Source organism: Lepisosteus platostomus, chromosome 10 (genome assembly GCF_059453375.1).
Source record: "Lepisosteus platostomus isolate fLepPlt1 chromosome 10, fLepPlt1.hap1, whole genome shotgun sequence".
NCBI lineage: Eukaryota > Metazoa > Chordata > Actinopteri > Semionotiformes > Lepisosteidae > Lepisosteus > Lepisosteus platostomus.
In genome coordinates this window covers 44,028,870-44,050,460 of record NC_142620.1, presented here as the reverse complement: position 1 = coordinate 44,050,460, position 21,591 = coordinate 44,028,870, and the positions used below count along the sequence as shown (strand labels likewise).

The 21,591-nt window shown below is 41.5% G+C and overlaps 1 protein-coding gene across 1 annotated transcript in view; it reads left to right on the top strand.

Annotated features, from left to right (window-relative positions):
* Window positions 1-288: 288 nt before the first annotated feature.
* shroom4 (shroom family member 4) overlaps window positions 289-21,591 on the top strand; it is a 56,893-nt gene continuing 35,590 nt past the window's right edge. The window contains exon 1 of the mRNA XM_088649119.1: window positions 289-569. Coding sequence (XP_088505245.1) covers window positions 447-569 — 123 coding nt within the window. The 5' untranslated portion in view covers window positions 289-446. The remainder of the gene's footprint in view (window positions 570-21,591) is intronic.

Genomic DNA, 21,591 nt, shown 5'->3' with positions numbered 1-21,591 from the left:
GCAACTCGTGGATATTTAATGATCAGAACAGCTTACTTGCAAACTGTAAACCTTAAATCAGGTTTTAGTTAACAGGAAGTTTTGGAGCATTAAAAGGATTTGGCTTTTCTCTGTATGTTCAGCTGTGGTTTGTCTCGGACACTGCCCGCTGCGCCCAAAGGACACTGATTGCTTTAGGCCGGGAAGAGAGGGCAGGGAGCAGTCGTTACGGACTAGACTCCCTCCCCCTCCAGCACTCTGCATTGGAGCTTCAAAACTACAGTTCCCTTCCAGTCGGCCTGCCCCCTGCCAATCAGTCTATTGGGCAGTATCACTTCCTCTGGTGGAGTTGGAGTGTTTTTTTTCCTCTCTCTCTCTCCTGGATGCCTACAATGAAACAGTGATGGAGACTTGAGAGTTTGGACGCGAGCGTGGGTAGGACTGTGTGGAACCCGAGTTTAGCCAGAATGGAGACGATCGAACAGCTCGTGTCCTTCCACCACATTCAGGTCCAGCTGAACGGAGGCGCTCCTTGGGGGTTCACTTTGAAAGGGGGTCTGGAGCACGGAGAGCCGCTAATCATTACAAAGGTAAATACTAGTCCGCTTTTAGTAAAAAATAACATCATGATTTTTTTTTTGTCATTTTCTCTTCTTGTTTTCCTTTCAGTGTGCTGCAACTTCCTAACCTGTTGCAATGCTTAGCGCTTTTCCTACACTTATTCTACAGCATCCTCCGCTTGGGAGTTAAAAATTGAGCGTTATATTCCTGTGGATCGCATACTGTTAGCTGTTGTAAATAGCGTGTGTCTTCTTGAATACCTCTTGGTGCGTTTTTCTTGCAGAATGTTTTGTTAAAAAAAAAGTTTTTGGTGAGGACGGGTAATGCGAGGAGCCAGCTGTAGGAGTTCGGATATTTTAAACTGCAGTCCCGCTCGCTTCCTGTCGCAATCTGTTCTTGAAAAGTTTTGGGCAGTCAGAGTGAAGGATCCGTTTTATTAATGCTTTTCTTACCATCCGTTGAAAAGCGATACAATTGTGACAACCACAATGTACCCCGTATTTTTTCGTGGTCTAATCTGAACCTTCAAACTAGGTCATCTGTTTCAAATCGCATGCAGCCTAATTATTAGTCCGCATTTATCAGTTTAACAGTGGCAACATAATCCTTACTTAATTCTCCACTGAACCACGGTACGTTATCATTAAGTTTCATTACTGTCTATATTAAAGATACTCGTTCTTGGCAGCATTTGTTAAATGTGTAATGTCGTGTTTCACTCGCCTAGACCGCGAAGTGTGAACTAAACGTCAGGCTAGAATCCTTTTGTAAATGAGTGCTTCAAATCGTTGCGCGTTGAAACTTTTTCGTACGGTTTTTCTAAGTGGCGCTGCAGTATGGATGTTGTCGTTACTTTTGGGATAATTGGAGGCGGAAATCTGCCCCACGGGATGCTTCTTACTCAACGGCTTCGGAGCCGATCACATTTGGGAAACAGCGTCTTGCGGCATAGCCGTGAATATTTACCGTATTTAAGAGTAGCGGTTCATGATATTGACTTTACCACAAGTATATACCCAAGAAGCCTCTGCTCTGTAATCTGTTCTACAGAAAAGTTGTTACTACGGTATTTAGCCAAGTGAAATAGAAGTGGGCTTCAGTTGTCACCGGGAACAGGAAGGAACAGCTAGCGAATGAGCTGGAGCGGTGCCTTTCCCTGTTCTATAGAAATACCTGCGGATGCCAATGGATAGAGTGCTGCTTCTGTATTATAGTTGGTTTTAGAGATTTTTTAAAAATGTTTTAGACAGAGCTGAGCCCAGGTTAGGCTGTTTTTCCTCTCATCTGTGTCTTATTTGCGTCATTCTGCCAGTTTTACTGTAGATCCTGATAACCAGTGCTACGTTTCTAACACCTCAATGCAAGCAAGATACAATTTTTCCCCCTCTTAACCTTTATATTGTAACTAGAGCAGTTTGCTTTCTGCAATTTACAGAAACCTAATGTGGGATATAAATGCTGATTTTCAGCTGAGGCTCAATATGAATAGCAAAGATTGTGTACAGTGTATCACCACAGGGTGCATTTGGTCTTTGTTACTAATCCCACAGGAGTTTAAGAGTAGTAAATTGGGCAGGTTGCATGTTTAACACTGGGGTAAAGAACACAGCCCTTCAATGCCATATTAATTAACATTAAATAACACTGTAATCACAGCAGTTCAGCTATTCAGCAGATCAAAAGGGGACGTTAGGAAGTTTACACTGCAGAGGGATATGTGTGTAGGCCAACGAAGAATTACTAAATTAAAGGACTGTAGCCACAGAATTGGTGTTAGGGTACTGGACTTACACTTCATGAGTAGAGGACAAGATATTTAGCTCAGGTCCCAGTGGAGGGTATTTTTGGGGAGTTAGTGCTACATACAGGGGAGAATCAGCTCATCTATGGAAGTAATTCCGTCATGCATTTTGCAAATCAGATTGACGCCGTATCGGAAAATGTTTATTTTAGGCACCAATAAACTGTATTTCAGCCTCTGCTTCATCAGCTATAGATTGAGTCAGTGGTAAGACCGTAGCTTGGCTAAATCTTTAATTATTAGGTATTCACTGTAAGAACCTTCAATGAGCCAGGAAGGAGGTGTGTTGGTGCAGATCACTTCATCCTATCCATGCTACTCAAGCTTGGTCAGCGATATTACTTTAGTCATGAATCTGGCTTTATGCATGATGGACGAAATGGTTTCTAGATACATTATGATTCTGTCCTTGTGTCATTCCTGTCCTGTTCAGGGCAACAGCAATGCCTAGTGTTTGCAAGTGGATTAGTTTTAGAGCACATACTGTAACAGTGTACAGCCTGGGGCTGGAGATTGTGTTTTTATTTGAAACTGCTGTCTCTATTTCGGAGAGAAGGGGGAGGGAAGAAAAAGAGGGGGATCTCCTGGCTCCAGGACTCGCTCGCCACATTCCAGGGAAGTGCTGATTTATTTTTCTTGAATTCGGGTGCTGAGGAGGACAAGCCACCCCCCGGCGATCACATTCTCAGACTTGCTCGTGAGCGTGAAGGAGGTCGTTCGCTCGCAGGATAAGAGCCACCCAGCAGGACACCAGCAGAAAGTGTAGTGGGTCCACTAAGGTCGGGGGAAGCAGCAGGCTGTGGCTCCTAAATGTGAGCCCACTTCAGGGGATGACAAAAAACATTTTTTAACTCCATTCTTTGCCTGTTATTTTCCTTTCTTTCTCAAAATGTGTTTTTAATAAGAGTTTAAGTATCAAAACACATAGTTGTGTCTGGACTTTCTGCTTAAAGTTAGAATCATTATTACTGTCCCACACAAGGCGACGTATTATATTCACAGTGAAGAATTTGTGCATTTCATTGTGCAGGACAGAAAGAAGGGACAAAAGGCTGATTGTGGTGCACCTCACTATACTGCATTCTGTTCTAATGGTGGGTGGTGTATAACCAAAAACAGGAGGCACTTCTTTACACAAAGAGTTGTGGGAGTGCAGAACAAGCCACCCAGCTATGCTTTCGAAAATTGGTACTCTGGTTTCTTTCAAGAAATGGCTGGAGGATGACATCCTTGGATCAATTAACTGAGGGGTAAGATGGGCTGAAAGGCCTCCTCTCATTTGCAAGCCTTCCTGCGTTCCAACAAGCAGTAGCCATTTTGAATTGTTCTACACTTCTTCGTGCTGCGTTGCGAGATTAGTAAAGAGGCAATTATCAGTTTGACAATGACACCCTCAGGTGTTAAAAAAAAAAAAACCCTTGAAAGCACCAGCTGTCTTCCAGTCAGAGTGTTGTTTTACGAAGGGGAGGTGGACTGTGAGTGGAAGTACTTGTGAAGCAAGAAAAGGAGCCTTTTCTCTACTGGCTTCTCGGACAGGGGACATTCTCCTGTAATTGGATGTAATGTTTGGTATGCGTGGGGGTCTTGGCCACACATCCTGTAGGGTTAACGGATCAGCGCCAGACAAGAGTGGGCTGGATAAATAGTGTGGTTGTTAACCCCTGCATGGAGTCAAGGTAGATCTTTTGCATATGGCCAACATTGTGACCCAAGGGATTTTTGTGGCTAACAAGGACTTCTTAATAAGTGTGATACAGTGTAACAGTGAGTACAGTGGATACAATGAGTATCCAGAAGGAAATCTATTTACTTTTTGGATGATCTGAGATGTTTTTTTTATCCAATGCTCTCTGATATATCCCTTCATCGGGAAACTAGAGTACAGCCTTTGAACTTGTGAAAAACATTGCAAGTTCTCTTACTACACACATGTAACTATCTTTTTAAGGCACTCTACAAGTGCAGTATGTATATTTGTTGTTCCTGGTATCCAGTGTGGAATGTGGACTTTTTAATTTCTTATTTTTAAAAGTTCTCGGTTTGTCATTTCCTGCTCCAAGCATGTCTAGTAATAAGGGCAGCATACTGTATCTTCTGCCTGGTATGTCTTCTAATAGTCTGGGGGTCAGACAAAGAAGTTATGGAGACATAGGGCAGGTGCTGTCAGGAAAGATTGAAATGGGCAAATTAAGAAGGTACCTTCTGTCTGCTGCTTGGCCAGAGAGAATTGCGATTTTCCCACAAGAAAGACACAGATAGATGAGTAGGAGCCTTGGGAGTTTGTCAAATTCGGAATGAAGTGAAAAATACGAGGAATTCCACAAAAAGAAAATTCCATTTCCCAACAAAAGGAGGGGGCTCAAACACGAGGCATGCGGGAATCTGACACCACTTTCAAATTGCACGCAATCCGGAAAAGAATTTAATGGCTGGTCATTGTAAGCATAGGAGCAGTGCTCTTCTGTGCCTTCTGATAGTAACAGACAGTTGCGGTTCACTTTAAAAGTATTTAGCAGAATTCTTTCATGTGAGGCTGAGAAGCCGGAATGCCATAAGTTTTGAAGGTTGTTCTGAGTTTTCTTGCAGCTGCTTCAGCATGGCTGCTGAAGGCTACATTAGATTAAATTTGTTGGATATACAGTATCTGATTCAGCCTCCGAGATTGTCGAGACTTCTATCTACACAGTAGAAGCCATAGCTTCTGTACTTCCCATATTACTCCTAGGATTGACATAATTTGCTTTTGGCTGTGCTGGTCTTAGCTGTGTCACTGTGCCTTCCAGTAGATGCTTTTCATTCATCCATCTATTTCTTATCACTTTTTCCGGTTCAGGTTCACGGGAGGAGCTGGAGCCTGTCCCGGCAGGATACACTCTGGATGGGACGACAGTCCATCGCAGAGCACATACAAACACAAACACGCACACACTCGCACACAAGGCCATTTTTTCCCAAAAGCCAATTAACATTCCACTATGTTTTTGGATTGTGGGAGGGCAACCGGAGAACCCAGACAAAACCCATGCAAACACGTGGCGAACATGCAGACTCCACCCAGATAGCGCCCCAGGTCTGGAATTGAACCCAGGGCCCCAGTGCTGTGAGGCAGCAATCCTAACCACTGCGCCATTGTGCTGCCCCTTAGATACTTTTAATAATTCATTTCCTTCTTGTGCCGGGCTCCTCTGTGTCCCCAGTCACACTAATTTGTTCCATTCTTGTGAGGGAAGGCAGAAGGAACCCAGGACTCTGGGACAGGGAGCCACGCAGAACTGAGAGGACTGACCTATCGTTCCACCTTCCCCCAAGTAATGACACCTGATATCTGAAAACAGAAGGGGGTGCTGGGTGAGATTGGAGTTATAGATCTGTCTAAGAGTTTCAGATGAATGGCCTGTCTGATAGAGTTGGTATTATTTTGCTCTTTAACGGATGGGAGGAGATGTTAATGCAATATCAGTATTTAAAAATAATTGACCTACAAATAGGTGTTTGTCTTAGAGGTGCAGGACCAGGGGAAGATGCAGTTCCTGAGAATTTCGTGCTTTCATTAAAGGAACTACTAACCTCTCTTTTTCTGTTTATGCTTCTGTGCAGCATGGTGTAAAATAAGCTCATATTGAATGTCCTGGATTTTTTCCTACCTGTAGCTCATCCTGTGCTTGTGTGCTTCTTGGTTGTTTTGTCTCTGGCAGTTTCCTAAGCTAGGGATAGTTCCAGCCGTATTGACCACTGGAAACCTTGAAATCTGTATTTAAGTGATGTTTCCTGCATTCGCTGTCTGGCGGCACTGTTGGAAAGGTTTTTCAAAAGCTCCTTTGCTGAAATACCAAATTAAGCAATTAACCATCAAAGCAGAAAAGACTTGGATGAGAAACACAAATAGGGTGGAAATATAATAACAGGAAAATGTAGCTCATGTAACTCTACTGGTCCGTGTTGCAAAGGCATCTTACTAGAGCATATTAGCTTCAGATGTCTCTTTCTCTGTGTCTCCTGTGAGACCTACCTTGGTGTCCAGTGAACAGGGCCCAGTTCCAGGATTCCTGAGTGCAGTAATTTTGTGGAGAGGTTCTATTTCTGCTGGCTGACCCACAGAGTCCGGTTTAAAGAGTTTGGGCTGGACTGTGCAGTCTTGGTCTGTTTTTGGAGAAATGGGGTGAAAAGGGCAGATCAGGGTTCCAGAGGTGTTTGTTTACCAGGATTCTGTAATCTTACTGGAACCGTGTAAAGAAGAATTAAGTTGCAGAGTCTTAAGTCTTGTGTATGATTGCATAAGCTGTGCATTGCACGCAGTCTTTTTCATTCTTGTAATAAAAAATCCCAATCTTTTTAGTTATTTTCCAGCGTAGTTGCTACTCTTCCAATAGCTATCAATGTCCTTTCAAAAGTCTTTGTATAAAAGTACATTTATAAATATTTTAATCCCCTGACATATTAAAAAAATCAAGCAAAATCCAAACCAATTAACTGTTGTTTAATGTATTTTGTTCTGAAAGTAACAATGTTAATCCCCTTGTTTATCATGCCTGGGCCTGGTGAACTGTGCATTTTTCAGCAATGTTTTTGTTTGTTCGCTATCCACATCTAGAACTGTTTTAGAGAGTAGAAAGAAAATGTGTTAACTGCATGTGACATTCAGTGGAAAAATCATCATACCTGTTTTTTTCAAAGGAAGTCTACCACGATAGACTGTTTTGTTTCTTGAACAGATTTGAGGACCATTTTCCAAACGCTCCCTCATGCTGATATCATGGTTGTGCGTGGGTGCCTGTCTCCCTCGCTCTCCTCACTGCCGAATAAAACTTAAAAGCACAAAAAGACCAAATTATCAAGACATAATGCGGGTACTGGAGTTTATCATGGGAAGGAAATCATCTTAGCAAAGTGAGTCACTTCTCTTTTTGTTTTACTTTCCTGACGGAAAGTTTTTTTTCTTACTGGTGTGATGTTAATAAGGGCTATAGGGAACTGTTCTTTCATTCTTTCCAGCTTTAATTTGCTGTTGGAACTCGGGTGACTGAAGTGTTTCTGGCAGGTGTTGCAGTGGCGTTATGCCACTGTAAATAATTAATTGCCCTTGGTAAATGAATTGCCCCTCCTTCTCCCCCCACCTGTTTTCATTTCAGTGTCCTCCAAAGGTAGTTAAAGGCCTTCAACCCCCTCTCCTCCAAGTGCTGTGCTGTGCACTATAAAATGTATAAAAAAGTTTTATCTCAATCCAAACAATAGGTAAAACAACAGTTGCAGCAAGTCTTTGCTATTTGGCTGATATTTGAACTTTGTAATTGTAATTTAGTCTGTTAGAGCCAGAGACTAGGGCGTATTTTTCTCCTGTTTGGAAACAGTGCTGACATTTCCCTGTTTGTTGTGGCGGATGATGATAAGTCTTTGAATTAATGTAATCTGAATCATTTATTACTTGTTCTTTTTCATTGAAAAAATGGAGACCCCCAGGGATCATCAGGGACTGTACTGAGTGACCACACACACAAAGTAATTCCAAATTTAGTGATTTCTCCAGATCTCTACCACAGTGGATCTGTGCCACCTCGTTTGATCTTGTCTGTTCTCAGAACCTAGGGAGGGCTAGTGCTGGTTAGAATAGGGTCCTCCAAGGAAAACTAGGTTGCCAGTTGCTGTTGTAAGTGTTGTTGCCCAGTAGGTTAGCGATCTTGCCTCTGGACCACAATTTACAAACCAAAACTTCATTATGGTCACATGGGACACTGTGCCAAAGGATGTGCTGCCCCTTGGATGAGACATTAAACTGAAGTGCAGACCACACGGCCATTGAAGATCCCAAAGCAGTGTTCTTAAGAGTAGATGTAACTTCAGTGCCCTGGTTATATTCCATTCGACTTGTACAATCTGGCCTCCTTAAAGTTCCTCCTTGATCCAGTGAGCAAAATAATTTCTTGCTCCTCTACCTGATCTGCTTTGCAGTGTCACCCAGGTGTTGGGCCGCACTTCAGTGGGGGATTAAGTGGGTACCCTCCGTATGTAGAAAAAAAAGCTTTGGCATCCTTTGGGATGCTGTGCTGTATGTATTATTACAGGATGTGCTTTGGCAGTGGTTGTCCTGTTGGTCAGATGTTGTGATTTCTATGAATCGTAGCCTTCTTTATAATTATAAACTTCACGGTGAGTTAACATTTAAATTGGGGGGTTCCTTAAGCATTTTTGGAGTATTCAGGGCACAGCTGGCCAGCAGTCGGGGCTGTACATGCTCTCAAATTCCCTTTCGGCAAAGGGCTTATTTTGTTTAGTGATCTGTGATACACCCAAGACTGTGTGCTGTTTCAGGTATCTTTTAATAGATGGGTGTCAGTAAAACAGATGCAGAAATGCAGTTATAAGGCTAAAACAGTGCTCTTATATATACATTGAGTCAACACAAAACCAAAGCTTAGGTCTTATTTGAGCCCTCACTAAACATTCAGTTAACTTTTCTATAAATACCTAGCCAGCCAAGGTGCTTCCTGACTCAAAAACTGTGTTGTAAAATAAGAAAAAGCTTGTGTTTATAAAAAAACTCACAGTCCATGGCCTCATTTGTCCAGTCACTTCCTTGCTCCCTTCTCCCTTTAATGTAGCACATCGCAGAGCCTCTGCTCTCATTTGAAACAGCAGAGGGTGACAGCCACAGGCAACCTCTGCTTCCTGGAATTTAACTGTCAACTGACCCATTATCGTTGATCAATTGATCAGGTGACTGAGGATAGTAGGGGAGTGACAGGCCATTCTCCCACCTTCTTATCTCCACCTAATATCCTCTTACAGATCTTACATTCCATACACTTATATAGCACTTTTCTGGACACTCCACTAAAGGCGCTTTACAGGTAATGGGGACTCCCCTTCACCACCACCGATGTGCAGCCTCACCTGGTTGATGTGACGGCAGCCATAGTGCGCCAGCATGCTCCCCACACATCAGCTATCAGTGGGGAGGAGAACAGAGTAATGAAGCCAATTCTTAGATGGGGATTATTAGGAGGCCATGATTGGTAAGGGCCAATGGAAAACGTGGCCAGGACGCCGTGGTAACACCCCTACACTTTTCAAGAAACGCCCTGGGATTTTTAATGACCACAGATGGTTTTACGTCTTCTCTGAAGAGCGGCGCCTTTTTACAGTATAGTGTCCCTGTCATTATCACTTCATGTCAGGAGTGAGTTTCTCAGCTTTCCATGCTGTACCCTCATATATTGAGTAGCTGCCATTATTGGCTCCATGAGCTCCTCCCCACTGATAGCTGATGTGTGGAGAGCGTTCTGGTGCACTATGGCTGCCGTCACATCATCCAGGTGGATGCTGCACATTGGTGGTGGTGGAGGGGAGTCCCCATTACCTGTAAAGCGCTTTGAGTGGAGTATCTAGAAAAGTGCTAGATACTCCACTCAAAGCGCTGCATTTATTTTGCATTCATTTATTTTTTTATTTTTTTGAAAAGTTCACATTCCTCCTCCTGTATCACATAACAGGCATTGTGTTGCATTTGTAAAATAAATGCAGCATTGAGATGATTTTTAACAAGTGTAAAATGTGCAGTTTTGATAGGTATCTGGGCTTCTGTGTAAACGAGGAGTCTGACCTCATTTACCATCTTAGGACAAACATGCTCATTTAGTGAAGGAGACTTACTAAGGTGGGAACATTGTACGTTACAGTATGAAAATAGTATGCATTGGCAAATACTTTGCAAAACTAATCAGTAAAAAGAAAGATAAAAGGGATTAAGCAGGAATGCGTGTCTCAGCAAAGAAACCTTTTTGGTGTGAAGCAACTGTTTTTGAAACACCGAGAGGAAAGTTACGTCTCATCAGTGCAAAACGATTGCAATTTTTGTTTATCATGCCTGGGACTGTGATTCTTTCACTTAAACCGAACAGCCAGTTACCTTTGTATCCATCTCAGAATTTTCAGTCTCGTGTTTCAGCTGAAAGGAGTTTGCTGACTGGCAAGGCAGGACCTTTCACAGTGCAGGATTGCAGCCTTGTGAAAGGGGTGTCTGTGCACTTTCTGCTCTCTGTGCTTTCTTCAAGCAGTGCACAGTCTGTCCAGCAAACAATATTCTCACCACTTTGGCATTGAAATGCATCCAAATATCTTAAAAGCTGCACCTTGTGCCACAGACACTATCTAATGTAGTGCTAGTATTTTGCTTTGGATAGCAGCTTTACAACATGTAATGCAAGACCTTGTAATGATTCAGAGATAAAAAAGCAGACTCTCTGTTCTTTGTTTATTTCTGTCGTTTTCCACCTGGGCTTAAACAGTAAGGAACGGATGTGGGGGAGCTAATAATTAAATTAATTAAAATCAAATATTGTTGTACATATACCTTAAGTTGAAAGGAGCACCTTGTTCTCACTGTTACACAGTTGTAGCATTGAAACGTTATGTAACTGTAAAGAAAAACTAGAAGGATGAATTATTCAACCAGAGTATTTAAATTGCATTTAGATGAGACAGGGCAATGGATTGTGCTCGTCCTTCAGTGTGGCTATATGAAGTCTGTATTGATTGAGGTTTTGTTTGAAGACATTGTCACTATTAAGTGATTCATTTGATCAAATTATTATTTGATTGTGGTTAGGAATGAGCAACAAGAGTGCTACACATTCCGTTAATGAGCGGCGTGGTGTCGTGACTGACTGTTCTCTGATGTGGTGCGATTGCAGAAACGTTTGTCTTTATCTTCACTAAGCAGTACTGAAACGCTGTTTTTTGGGGAGCCCTGTTTCAGCTCTCATTCAAAAGTGCTCTCCGACCTGACTCCTGGCACAAGATCAGGGTGAGGGTGCTCTGAGCTCCTGCACGAGCACCAGGAAATGCGGAGAAATATTCCAATCCGTTTTAGTTTTGGCTACACTGCAAGTCTGGCTGCTGTTGGCAGGACAGGCTCATGATCCTGGGAATTTAAATCTAATGGCAAACAAAGGCAATTCTTCAAAGCATGTCTTAGTCAGCTCTCCCCCCACCCCACAGAGAATGTCTTTGTCCTTTACTGCTCTGTGCCAAAAGGAGCTGGTGAGGCCATGCTGCTGGATCCTGTGTTTGTGCTGGGACATGAAGACGTAGGAGGATCTCCCCCTTTCTGATTTCTTTCCCAAAGCATCATGCAGGAGAAGAAAACATAATCGCACTTCATGGCTGTTCCACATAGCCTGGCGATTATCCATAGAGCAGAGATCACCGGGGTCTTCAATTGTTTTGTTTAGTTCCTGCTTTTAGTACCATTTATTGTTCAGAAAACTGGTTTGGTGAGTTCATCGTTCTGTGGGAACACCAGGATTCACATTCTAGAAGCTCTAAAGGGAATAAAGCGTAAACATGATACTGTTTTGCAAATTAACAGTTGTTTTGGGATTTTTAGCAAATCACACGTCTATGTACTATGTGTATAGAGGCATTGAAATGCAACATAAGTATTTAAATCTGTAGAGTTTTTTGCACTGTAACATCTTTCAATATGTTTCTTTAAACTGGCAGTAAATCTTCTTTGGCTTTTCCGCACAATGTGCACTTCTGTCAGATGAGTCCCACTTGGAGGAGTGCTGCAGTTCTCACTGAAGACCCTGCAAGCTTGCATCACTAAACTCCAATTTCACTTCAAACCGGCCACCTAGGATTGTGGCAGATGTATTGGTGACAGTGGTTCTTGTTTTTCAAACCTTCACTCTGTTTGGACTGGGGATTTAAACATAAAATTGTTTGAAACATGTTCCCCATAATGATCTTGGGTATGATGAGATGATGCAGAAACAAAAAGCTGAAAACTTCAACGTGTAAGACACAATCTAATGCCAGTTTTTCATTCGGCTTTCATTTAAACATTTTAGTTCCAATAATGTATTTATACATTTAAAATCCATAAATACTTTACAGAAATAGGATGGCTTACGGTTATTGTATTATATTTAGAAAATTAAGACCAGATGCTCTTCTGTGGAGTTGCGAAATCAAGATATGGAATAAAATAAGAACTTTTATTTCAACACGAAGATTGTATAATTGTCTTTGAAAATATTTCTTATTTAAATAGGCCTAAGCCTCTTTCTTATACTTTACATATAAGTCTGTTAGTTCTGATTTTATACTCTCTCAGTTGGGAAAAGCCAGTTATTATGCTTTTACAATAACAGTGTCAGTATGTCATTCGTCAATGTCAGTACATTCTTTGGGGGGGAATGAGAATGACTTCACTGACATCACTGCTACCACTTTGCTGGGTGAATGTGCCTAGAGAATCACAGGAGTTGTTGCTGCACCCAACACTGGTGACTTTCCTCCTGTTGTGCCGTAGTGGGGAATCCCGGTGTATCGTTGGTATGGCACCTTTTAAATATTTTAATAGAATACATTTCTGAAATTTAAACCAAATTTCTCACTTAAACCATTTACAAAGTGGCATTGTGGCGTATCCTTTTCAGAATAAACAGATAACCTTAGAAGTACAATCTTTGTGATGCTACACCAGTAATTACAATTTGATCATGCTCTTTATTGCTTGAGTGCTGGGGGACACGTTACTGTATCCTTCCTGCCTGTTTATTTGTATCCATTCACAAAGTTTCTTTACTCCACAAGGGTTGGGAGGGCTGCTAGCTAGTTTTATTAGTCATTTATTCTTTGGCGGATCCTGTCCTAGAAAAACACATTATGTTTACAATTGCAAGATCATTTTAAGTTCTATGATACTGGTGTTCAGAGGTATAGGTGCTCTCAAATGAAGTAATTTGCAGAGCAGTGAATTAATGCTAATTAGCTGAGTCTGGAAAACACAGAAATGTCCTCTGTAGGCCACAGGTTTTGGCTCCATGCACTCATCCACTTTTGTTAATCATTTCTTACAAAGGGGGAAATTGATAATCCCAGAGTAGACATTGTTAGTTTTTCAGCTTAAGCATTAACAAAGGAATGCCTTTTTATTCTGTACACTTTGAGCTAGAAGATCCTAGCTTTTTGGAAAGGGCCCTCCAAATCTATTGATTCTTGTGGCCTTAGATGACAGTGCGTCAGTTCTCTTAGGCTCACTTCAGAGCCCACATAGCAATGATGTCATTGGCACATGGTTGGTGAATAACCACCTTCATACAATGGCTGGCATTCTGCAAGAGGGGTGGTGTGCACCCAGTTAAATATAGATTGTGATCTCACAAGCTCCCCACCAGCCAGGAAGGGAGAGACTGATTTTGAGAAGGGAGCAGAGTCTTGTTAGGACTGTGAAACATATAAAGACACTACAGTACCACCTCTTCCTACTACCAGTCTGTTGGCCAACAAGTCACACCCTTCAACAGAACAACTCTGTTCTAGGTCACTTAGCTCTGTTTCTTGACAGGCTTCCAGTTTGAATTGATGGCTGTTGTAGAATTCCCACGCAATATAGTTGAGTCGGGATCTTTAGCAAAGTTTGAAGAGCCTGAGACAGTGCAAATTGTAACCTTTTCTGGTTGCAGCAGACAAATCCAATTAGCATTTATTTTTCCTCTGTAAAAAAAGGATCTAGACAGTTGTTTTTTTGGATCAAACTTAAAAACCAAACTGCTTGAGGATTAATGACAATAGTGTGCTGTAGACCACCCAACACATTTAGTCATAAAGATGTTTTAGTTCCTATGCAGTCATATCTGCATAGGAACAAGGGTCAATTTTATGATTAATCGATTTTATTTTCAGTTTGCTTTTGACCAAATGATTTTTTTCTGAATATTTTCTGTGCCATGCAAGAGATAATTTGGTCTTGAGTCAGTCTGTGGGTATTGCCTGATGGTGTTGAAACTGGGTTTCCTCTGCTTTCTATGCTATCTTAATATAGGGGAGTGTGCTAGGTCTTTGGAGAACATTGGCACTGTTTGTGAAGTTGTTTCCCAAGACAGATCTTTGCTATTACAACAGTGTCCTTTCTGATCTTTCCAACTGTGGGATTTCGCAAACAGTTCCCCACCCTGATATCCTATTTTTGGACTGCAAATTGAAAAACTAACATAGAAAAGTGGGGCATTGAAATCTAAAACAAAGAGTTATTTTTGCATCTGTTTTGTAAAGACTAATTTTAAATTGGGATAAATAACGCAAACCAAACAATAGCCCCCGCTGTCCTACCTGGTTTTATGTGCAAAAGTGACGGGATAATTGTTTCTAGAAGAGGCTTAATGAACAGTGCTTCCTTGAGCCAGTCCATGGAGACCCAGTGCCAGAAGACAGCACGATTTCAGCACACAAGGCCTCTATTGTAAAGTTTGCTCTGTTGGTGGAAAGTACGAATGTGTGCCCTTGCTAAAATGGGACCTCAGTTCAGTGGAAACACTAGGTGTGGCAGATGTAAGAGACGCCACAGCTGCTTTTAATGTTTCTGCCCAGGAAAAAGAAGAAAACAAACATTATAGCTTGGAGGTGTGATGGCAGACAGGGTATCGCCAGAGGATGCAGAGTGTTTTTCAGATAGGAGAGAGTGGCTGTCCTAAACATGTTGGACTCTTGTGTCCATTCTTGAAATAAATACAGTGCCGACTGTCGAAATTAAGAAGAGCTGAGCTTCATTACCTCACTGTTGAAACTTGTTGAACAGCTCCCTGGAGAAATTTAGTTTTTGATGAAGCATGGGAAAGATCTCGCTCCATTCTGACTGAACTACTGTAGTTTGTGATTCCTGTCTCAAAGGTAAGGCCCTGTTTGAAATTTCTTAAGGAGGGTGGCATAGTCTTGTAGTAAATGTGAGACAAACTAGGTGAAAAGGAATAGGTTTATTCTTCTGCCTTTGTTTATATCCTCTTTAATATCTAACATTTGAGAGAGGCAACATCGGAAGCTGTTTTTAAATATACAAAATCTAGATTATTAACCCATCTAGATTATTGGGTTTCTAGAAGTTAATTAACTCTGAGAATTTCATCCAGCCATTTCTTAAAAGAAGCCTAGTTACATTACATACATAGCTTGGTAGCTTGTTGCAGACTCCCACAACCCTTTGTGGAAAGAAATGCCTCTTATTAAAGTACTGCCCTGAAGTTTCTGTTTGAGTTGTCTGATTGATGTCTCACTGCTGATTCTGAAGAAGCTTGTTGGTTTGATTTTGCCTTTGAAGATTTTAAATGCTTGCATCAGGTCCCTGTATAGTCTTTTCTGGTCCAGACTAAAACAAATCAGTTCCTTTTGCTCAGAACTTCCAAATTTTGGTTCTGGGGTCCCAAACATATCTATTTTTTTTCTATATTCTTAATTACATAATTGAACCTTTAACTGACCTTATAATAGGATTAATTTGAACTAATGTTTATGTTCCTAAAGAAAAGGTTTTTTTAGGTTTGAGGTTGCTTTTTGACCGAGGTGTTTAACAAGTAACTTTTAAAACTTTTGAGAAGAAATAAACCATGCTAAGGTTTGATTGGGAACCAGTGTCAGTGTTAGTCGTTCTTCTAATCCTCGTAACATATATGGCTTCTTTGGATTGATTCAGTATCTTTTTAGTAAGATGGTATCCACAATTTTTCACATTTTCTCAAAAAGGTCTGTTTAGTGCATTGTACAATTTTATGATAACATTATTTTAATACTTTAAATATACATCCTAAAAGAGTTTTGTTTTACATTGACTTGACTTGAACTTTATTGCCATATGTAACCGGTGCTGGTACAATGGAATTCTTACTTACAGAAAGTCTCTCAATTGTAAAACAAGTGTAAAAAAAAAAACAATGTCAATGATTTGGACATTTAAAAAATTAGCTGCAAGTTCTGTGTTTCCTGTGTCATATGTAGATCATGTAAAGAATGTAACTACATGCAAATGATCACATATTAACACACTGTTGGGGAAGTGATTTTTTATGCATATGCACTGACATTTTATTGAACAATTGTGATAGGTAAATTCAGCATGGTGATTAATATTGACCATCCACAGCTTGATCCACAGAGGTTCTACTGTGAATGTTGTAGGCTGGTAGTGAGTGTGGGTTCTGCCGTCCATTTGCAATGCATGATTTGCACCAGGTTGCTGTTCTGTTGGACTTTCTCCCATTTGCTCTCACAACTGGACGACCATGTGCCTGTTCATTGGCCTCTGAGCTCTGCATGCCACACGTTATCGAGCTCATCTACAGATGTTCAGTGGGGCTCAAATTCAGCATGTAGGCCATAATTGGCATAACTGTCGCATTCTCGTCCCACAAGAAGGCCATTGATATACGAGCAGCAGGAAGATGTACATTATCCTGCCGGAGTGCTGTCAAGTCAGGATGAGTTTCAAGCTCAGCAAGGCTGGCACTGGTCAGCTCTGGGCTGGAAGTCTTCTAAGAAAAGCTATCATATTGGTAATGGTGGGCCAGTTGGGGGACTGGAATTTCTAAACCAAAGTGCCAGTATGGTACTTTGTCCCCATTTGCTGTAGGAAGTGCCATCCTTCCAAACTACTCGGTCATTAAATATGCCATTGTACTTTTGGAAAGAGTAAGGGTACTTACTCTGGAGTCTGACAGGTTAACCTCCTTCATTTCCTACGTGGAAAATGTAATCCTCCTTAAATTCCTCTTTAATTCAATTGGTGAAGCAATTTCTCAATTTCTCACTGATCTGCAGTGCAGAAAGGCTGCCGTGTGTCAGCAAGGTGCAGCTGCACTTCAGGAGTAGGTGAGGAGGGTCTCCTATGTGTAAAGCACTCTGGGATGAAGAGGGGGACTGCTAAATCCCTGTATGGGATTATTTTTATTAAATTGGGTACTAGAACGTGATCAACATGGTGCTGAGCAGTCGCATGGTCCTTTCCTTTGATCTTGGAAATCTTGTGGCATGTGGTCTCCTGATATTCTCGAGCACGCCCTGGCCTAGAATTGATGAGATTATAGATTTCGTGTCTTGCCAGATAAAACATTTCTGACAGTGATATCGTGGAACAGCAGTGAGCTGACCTACTCTAGCCTCCAACGTGCCAGTGGAATGAAGGTGTTCAGTTCCTCATGACTGGGAGTCCCTCATTTCCTGAGTTCCCTCATCGCCTGTGCCAAATGATGTGATTCAGTGCTTTCGCAACATTTAAAGTCATTGGAGTGTATGACAGTTAGTGATGAGGGGTCGTTTAATTAAAATGACCCCAGAAAACATTTCAGCAAAATCCAAAAGCTGCACAGTTTGTTTCTAAAGACACCCTTGCCTTTAAGAGTGTTCTTGCAAGTCCCGAGGAATGTATGTTTGGCTGCTGAATCAAGCCATTCCACAGTGGCCTGGATCCAGAACGCAGGTGCCGTTTTTTGGCCTGAAATTGCTCAAAATAAATGGCTCAACTGAAACCCCAGATGTTGAAATGTTTTTGTGAGCCCTTTCACAGCTTGTCAGTCAAAGCGTGCCGAAGTAACGTTCAGCAGTCTTGGAAAAGAGGCCCTGCTGTGGTCAAACAGAAACCATCGTCAGGATGGTGAGGTCATGTGTCTGGCAGTAAGAACCAGGCTGCTGTTACATGACGTATTTTACGCCTGCAAATCCCAGAGGGCAAAGCTACTTGAATGCCTTTTGCTCAGGGAATGCAAATGAAAGGCTTACAGTGGCTTGAAGAACTGCTTAGACACAGTGTGCAAAATAAACACGTGCTGTAGGAATTACAGTTAGTGGAATCTAAAGGATAAAATTCATGAAAGACAAGACTGGAACTGATTCTGACTTCTAACCAAGGTAACAGATATTGTAGGTATAGACCACTGGTGGGGCTACTGCTTTTTATGTACTCTGAAAAAACAGGAAAAAACAGCCTCCATTGGTTCCTTATTTATGGTTTATCTGTTGCAGGTAAAGCCATAAATGCTGCTGCAGGGTTACAAGCAGAAACCATGCTATTGTCCTGCAGAGAATAATGAATGATAGACAATACTCATTGAGAAATCAGTGTTTAATATGTTCTCTAATGCCAAAAAGTAGATTTCAATACTGTGCTCCAGTTGTCTGGCAAGATCAGACTACACAGGAGTGATATGTGCTTGGGAGAGTGTGTACCAGGCACACATTTTGAATACCCCATGTACAGTGGCTTTTGCAAATTTCCCAAAATGTTATTGGGCCACTGCAGTTTAGACAAGTGTTTTCCAGTGTGATTGAATTGGACAGGGGTTGAGGTGCATTAGTGTACTGGAGTGTACCACACTGGTCTGGTGTGTACTGCTTCCTGGGCCTATCTGAGTAATGACACTGTGCAAACATACAACAGTTTTTTGTTATTCTTGGTTTTTGGGTATTGTACTGAAAAGGTTGCAATGACATACATGTTCAAGGTTCTATTTCCTTAACCAATTAAGTGATCTATATTTTGTTATGGGAAGTGACTAAAATAAGTGCTACTGTATGCCTTGAAATTCTACTTTTTAACTGAGGTGCATTGCCACACAGTTTGACCATTTTTTTCTGTTAATAAAGTAAACAAATTCACTTATCAGGAGAAACAGATAACTGCACTGTAAAGGCCGGTGAGATTTATGTCACAGCAATATAGTCGGAGATTATTAATGTGTGAATATTTCAGTAGAAGGAGAAAATAGATCCTTTGAGAGGAGTGAGACTAGGAGAGCAGCATTTAAAATTGGTTTGTATATTCAAAACCTGTCTACGAACTGAACCAATTGCTGCTTTTGTTTTTAGATTGTTTTGTGGAGATCTAACAACCTAAAGACTGTCTGGGAACCATGTGCTCTGAGATTTTATATTTCCCAGGTTATAATAATAATAATAATAATAATTGCTTACACTTATATAGCGCTTTTCTGGACACTCCACTCAAAGCGCTTTACAGGTAATGGGGTCTCCCCTCCACCACCACCAATGTGCAGCATCCACCTGGATGATGCGACGGCAGCCATAGTGCGCCAGAACGCTCACCACACATCAGCTATTAGTGGGGAGGAGAGCAGAGAGTAATGAAGCCAATTCATAGATGGGGATTATTAGGAGGCCATGATTGGTTAAGGCCAATGGGAAATTTGGCCAGGACGCCGGGGTTACACCCCTACTCTTTTCGAGAAACGCCCTGGGATTTTTAATGACCACAGAGAGTCAGGACCTCGGTTTTACGTCTCATCCGAAGGACGGCACCTGTTTACAGTATAGTGTCCCCATCACTATACTGGGGCATTAGGACCCACATGGACCACAGGGTGAGCGCCCCCTGCTGGCCCCACTAACACCTCTTCCAGCAGCAACCTTAGTTTTTCCCAGGAGGTCTCCCATCCAGGTACTGACCAGGCTCACACCTGCTTAGCTTCAGTGGGTTGCCAGTTGTGAGTTGCAGGGTGACATGGCTGCTAAGAACATATAAGAACATATAAGAACATATAAGAACATGTTTGGCCTTCAGTGGCAGTGAAATGAAAAGATGAGACTTGCTCGTTGTTTAAAGGTAAGAGTCTTGTTGTTGGATTTGTAACAGTCTTGTTTATAGAGTGGTACAGTATGTCATTCCATGGAACATTTCTAAGGTTATTTTAAAGGAATATGAGCCTGACAAGAATTTGGAACTTCATAAAACTAAGAATGATAGGCACTTCTTCAAACGAAAATAGTTGTGGGAGTTTGGAACAAATTGCCCAGCCATGTTGTTGAAAATGATACCCTGGCTTCCATCAAGAAACTGCCAGATTAAATCCCATGGTAAACTAGCTGCAAACTACTTAACGGACTCGATGGTCCCCCTCTCATTTGTAGTTTTCTTATGCTGTGATTGCTGTGCGTTTATAGTCCTGTGCTTTTATTCCTGTTGTCAGTCTTTTAAAAGGGCATGTATCCCAGCTCCCAAGATTGCAGTTCAACCTCATCTTGTATCTGTAAGTCCATCTTATTTACTTATGTTACTCAATGGAGGGTGGAAAAGGGCAGCATATGGGAAGCATTTTTCTGGTATTCCGAACAAAACCTCTGGCAGGGACCAGTGTGAATGGGCAGCTTTTGGAGATGGAGTGCAAAGCTGAAGGCTCAGCTGAGTCCATTGAGCAATGAGAAAATGAAACTATTGCTTCAGTATTCGAGCTGTGTGACAGAGCATCCATGCAGAATTGTGGCCCGGTTTGTTATTTTTATTTGACCAAAAGAGGTGCGTCACTTTACAGTCCAAGGCAAGAGGACAGGTTGGGGAGGGTACATTATACAATATACTTGACAAAAGTCAAGAAGAGGTGAGAAATATTGGATATGTCGGCACACCCCAGAGAGAAACATCACCAGCAACAGCCGAATTACAGACCCATGTTCTGCCAAAACGTTTCTGAAAAATGAAATTTCTACAGCCCTGGGTTCAATTCATGAGTGCGGTCTACATGGAGTTAGCGATGTTCTCCCTGAATTTGCGTGGGTTTCCTCAGGTGCTCCAGTTTCCTCCCACAGTCCAAAGACAACCTGTTAGGTTAAATGGCTTCTGTAAAATTGGCCCTTTTGTAAGTGTGTGCCATGCAATGGATTGGCATCCCATCCAGAGTGTATCGCACCTTGTAGGATAGGTTCTGGGCCATTGTGTCTCTGAATTATATAAGCAGTTATTCAAAGTGATATGACAATGAAATATATAGAAGGGACCAGAATGTGGAAGAATTTTGGAGTTAGTACAGTAAAAATACAGTTTTATTTTTGGATGCCTTTAAAAAAGCTCAAAGCACATAGAAGCAAATTAACTCCAAACTTCTGTAACAGAAGCAAAAAAAAGGAATTGAAAGAAAAAAAGATCAGATATGCATATAGGTCTGACAGCTGTTTCATTGTTCATTTTTAATTTTGTTTGGTTGTAAACTGTCACTATGGGAATTAGTGTTATTGCCATCAATTTTAGTCTTGGTTTAGGGTTGACATTGAACAGCTTGTCTGCTCTGAGCATGCACTGGATTGAAAATGGCACACAGATGTTTGGTAGGAATAAGAAGCCCCAAGAAAAACACTCTGAGCTACATTAAACAGAGTTTTGTTCTGTCTTTCACCAAACTAGCCAAATTTTTTAAATTCCCGAGTCAGCTTATTAGGTCTGGAGCCATGTGGATAGTCCTAACTTCAAATGCTTGTAGGCTGGAAATGCCCTCATCACAGGGACTGAATGTGGCTCTGCTTACATGCTTGTTGGGATGGTGACGTATTGAGTGAATCCAAAACTTTCTTCACTGGGCAATCCTCAAAACAAGCATCATTGACATGATGTTCTACAGGTGTTTCCACGGCATCGGTGCAAAATAAAATAGAATTATGTAATATTAGCAGGACAATACAGTACAGTACAATACAAT